This window comes from Gracilinanus agilis, chromosome 3, assembly GCF_016433145.1.
Source record: "Gracilinanus agilis isolate LMUSP501 chromosome 3, AgileGrace, whole genome shotgun sequence".
Taxonomy (NCBI): Eukaryota; Metazoa; Chordata; class Mammalia; order Didelphimorphia; family Didelphidae; genus Gracilinanus; species Gracilinanus agilis.
This window is the reverse complement of record NC_058132.1, coordinates 89,865,024-89,868,625: the sequence shown is the minus strand read 5'-3', so window position 1 is coordinate 89,868,625 and position 3,602 is coordinate 89,865,024. Positions and strand designations below refer to the sequence as shown.

Below are 3,602 nucleotides of genomic sequence, written 5' to 3'. Positions count from 1 at the left end.
TTCACTCATTGCCTACTTTGATTTCTTCCATTTCTTTTTCATCTCTAATTGTCACAGCTAACATTTCTAGTACAATATTAAATATTAGTGGTGATAAAGGGCATCCTTACTTCACTCCTGATCCTATTGGGAAGTCTCTTAAATTACCCCCATTGTAGATGATATTTACTGATGGTGTTTAATAAATACTACTTATTATTTTAAGGAGATGCCCTCTCAATACTATGCTTTCTTGTAGATTTTTTTTCCAATAGGAATGAGTTATATTTTGCAAAGGCTTTTTCTGCACCTATTGAGACAATAATGTGATTTCTACTAGTTTTAATTATTTATATAGTCAGTTATGATGGTGGTGTTCCTAATGTTAAACAAGCCTTGCATTCCTGGTATAAGTCCCAACTTGCCATAGTGAATAACCCTTGTGACATATTGATGTATTCTCTTTGATAGTATTTTATTTAAGATTTTTGTATCAATGTTCATCAAGGAAATTGGTCTATAATTTTCCTTCTCTATTTTTGGTCTTCCTGGCTTAAGTATCAGCACCATATTTGCATCATGAAAAGAATTTAGTAGGACTACTTTTTTGCTTATTTTGCCAAATACATTGTACTGGGATTGATTGTTTTCTGAATATTTGATAGAATTCACTTGTGAATTCATCTAGTTCTATTGATGGCTTGTAAAATTTGTTTTTCTGAGATGGGATTATTTAATTATTCCATTTCTTTTGCTAATCTAGGCAATTTATGTTTTTGTAAATGTTCATCTATTTCATCTAGATTATGATATTTATTGTCATATAATTGGGCAAAATAGCTCCTAATGATTGCTTTGATTTCCTCTTTATTAGAAATGAAATCACCCTTTACATTTTTGATATTACTGATTTGATTCTCTTTTTACATTTTTTAAATTAAATTAACCAATGCATTATTTTTTCTCCACAGGATAAGATCCTAATCTTATTTATTAGTTCAATAGGTCTTTTACTTTCAATTTTATTTTGCCCTGTGATTTTTAGGATTTCCAATTTAGCATTTAGTAGGGAATTTTAAATGTGTTCCTTTTCTAGGTTTTTTAGTCATATGCACAATTCACTGATCTGCTTTTTCTCTGTTTTAATGATATAAATAAATGCTCAGGGATATAACTTTCCAACCTGAGGACTGTTTTGACTATATCCCATAAATTTTGATATGTTTCTCCTGATTATCATTCTTTTCAATGAAATCATTTATTCTTTCTATGATTTATTCTTTGAATGACCATGTTGAAAATTAGACCATTTAGTTTCCAATTAATATTTCATTTGCCTTTCCATGAACCCTTATCAATCATAATTTTATTGCATTATAATCTGAAAAAAATTGCATTCATTATTTCTGCTTTTTTGCATTTAGTTGTGAAATTTTTATGTCCTTGTACAAGGTCAATTTTTGTATACGTACCATGTGTACTGAAAAGAAAGTATATTCCTTTTTATTCCTAATCAATGTTCTCCAGATTTCTATTAAATCTAACTTTTCTAAAATTTCATTCATTTCCTTTACTTCTATCTTCTTTTCATTTTTTTGTTAGATTCATCATAGATTTTGGAAGGAGAGGATTTAAGTGACTCATTTTTAAAAGGCCATTAGTCCTCACCCAAATAACTTCATATTTGTCCTTTTTCTCATAGGAGCTCACTTACAATTCTGCTGTTTAAGCTTCAATAGCCTTTCTTCAGAAAAACCTTGAGGATAGCCCTTCGGATCTGTTTGGTCTTCACACTATAAATGATTGGGTTTAGCACAGGGGGAAGAAGGAGGAAAGCATTAGACATCAAAATATGAACAAATGGAGGTACTTTCTTTCCCCACCTATGAATGACAGACAGTCCAATGAGGGGGATATAGAAGACAGCCACAGCACCAATATGGGAGATGTAAGTGCTAAAAGCCTTGTACCATTCCTCTGGGGATGCAATATTGAGCACAGAATGAAGGATCAACACATAGGAGATGCCAATCAAAGGAGCATCCAAACCAAAGGAAGAAAGGACCCCAATGAGTCCATAGAGGCTATTAACCCTGATATTGGAGCAGGAACATTTGATTACATCAGGATGATAACAATAGGAGTGAGAGAGAATATTATCCCTACAGAAAGAAAGACGCTTAAGAAGGGCAAGGAGGGGAATCACAATCAGCATTCCTCTTGCCACTATCATCAGTCCAATCTGGATGATCTTGCTAGGAGTGAGAACGGTGGTGTATCTCAGTGGGTTACATATAGCAATGTAGCGGTCAAAGGCCATGGCCAAGAGCACTGATGACTCCATGACAGTAAGAAAATGAATGAAGAACATTTGGCTAATACAGGCACTCCAACCAATTTCTTGCATATTAAAACAGAGGACACCTAGAGTAGTGGGCATAGTGGAGAGGGACAGCCACATGTCAGTGGCTGATAACATGGACAGCAAATAGAACATGGGTTCATGGAGGCTTTGATTGGTGAGGATGACAAACAAGATCATGCTATTCCCAGAGATGGCAATGGCATAGAGGAAACAGAAGGGTATAGAAACCCATAAGTGGGCAGCTTCCAGGCCAGGAATGCCTGTTAGCAGAAATGTCAAAGATATGATTGTAGTATTTGGCAAAAGCAACATGATGGGTTGAGGAGGCATCATTCAAATGGAAAAGATCCCAACCTGCAACAGGAAAGAGAATGGTAGGAACATAGGGATACTTATGGCAAACCCTGATGATCCCCCAAAGGATAATACTAAGCTATCACCTTCTGCCTTCTCCTTATGAATGGGTTTCTCTTCATAATCCAATTTAACCTCTAGCAGAAAAGAGTCAGAAGCCATGTTAATGCATATTATCCATCCATATTAGGTATAGTTGTGATGGTGGTCATGAAGAAAGAGCCAGAAAATGGAAAAGGATTGAACATTGTGAAGATTTGGTAATGTGTTATTTAAAATTACTGGGGTTTTATTTGGAAGTATTGAGCTTCAAGATATGTAATGTTTGACAAACTTCCTGTGGACATGTGGGGGACCTTGGAACTACATTTCCCGTGGTCTAACGGGTTTCATGTTTTGGATGACGCCTTCAAGGTAAGGGATTTTTTTAAATATTGGGAAGTGGCTTTGAACTTCCTCTTTGCTACCTGAGCGGGCTCTCTGGCATACAAGACAGACAAGATGGAAGAAGATAGGGACAGGCAGGCATTTGAATAGATTTTTACAGGTGCATGGTCGATTTATTTCTATCAACATGGCTTTAATTAAAATCCTATTTTCCCTCATAATATCAGCCTTTATCATTTTTAAAAATAACAATAATAAGTGGAAAAGCTAAGAAAACTAAGGGAATTTTATAGATGGGAAATAAAATGACAAAGGAAGTGAGCTAAACTAACTGTCTTCAAATATTTAAAGGGATATCATTTCAATAAAAAGAAAGATTTCTTATGCTTAACTCCAGATGGTAGTACCAGAAGCATGAGGAATAAAGAACAAGGACTTCTGTCCTGTCATATGTTTTATATTCCTCAGTATGATGGTTCTCTAAAATTGATTATGAACATTACTATTATTTAAAAAA

At 34.5% G+C, this 3,602-nt stretch overlaps 1 protein-coding gene across 1 annotated transcript; it reads right to left on the bottom strand.

Moving 5' to 3' along the window:
- Positions 1–822: 822 nt before the first annotated feature.
- Positions 823–2,656, bottom strand: LOC123238735 (olfactory receptor 51F1-like). The gene is made up of 2 exons (XM_044665940.1): positions 1,720–2,656; positions 823–842 (listed from the first exon to the last, which is right to left on the bottom strand). Exons 1-2 carry the CDS (start codon positions 2,654–2,656, stop codon positions 823–825), a joined length of 957 nt encoding a protein of 318 aa, XP_044521875.1.
- Between the last annotated feature and the right edge of the window lie 946 nt (positions 2,657–3,602).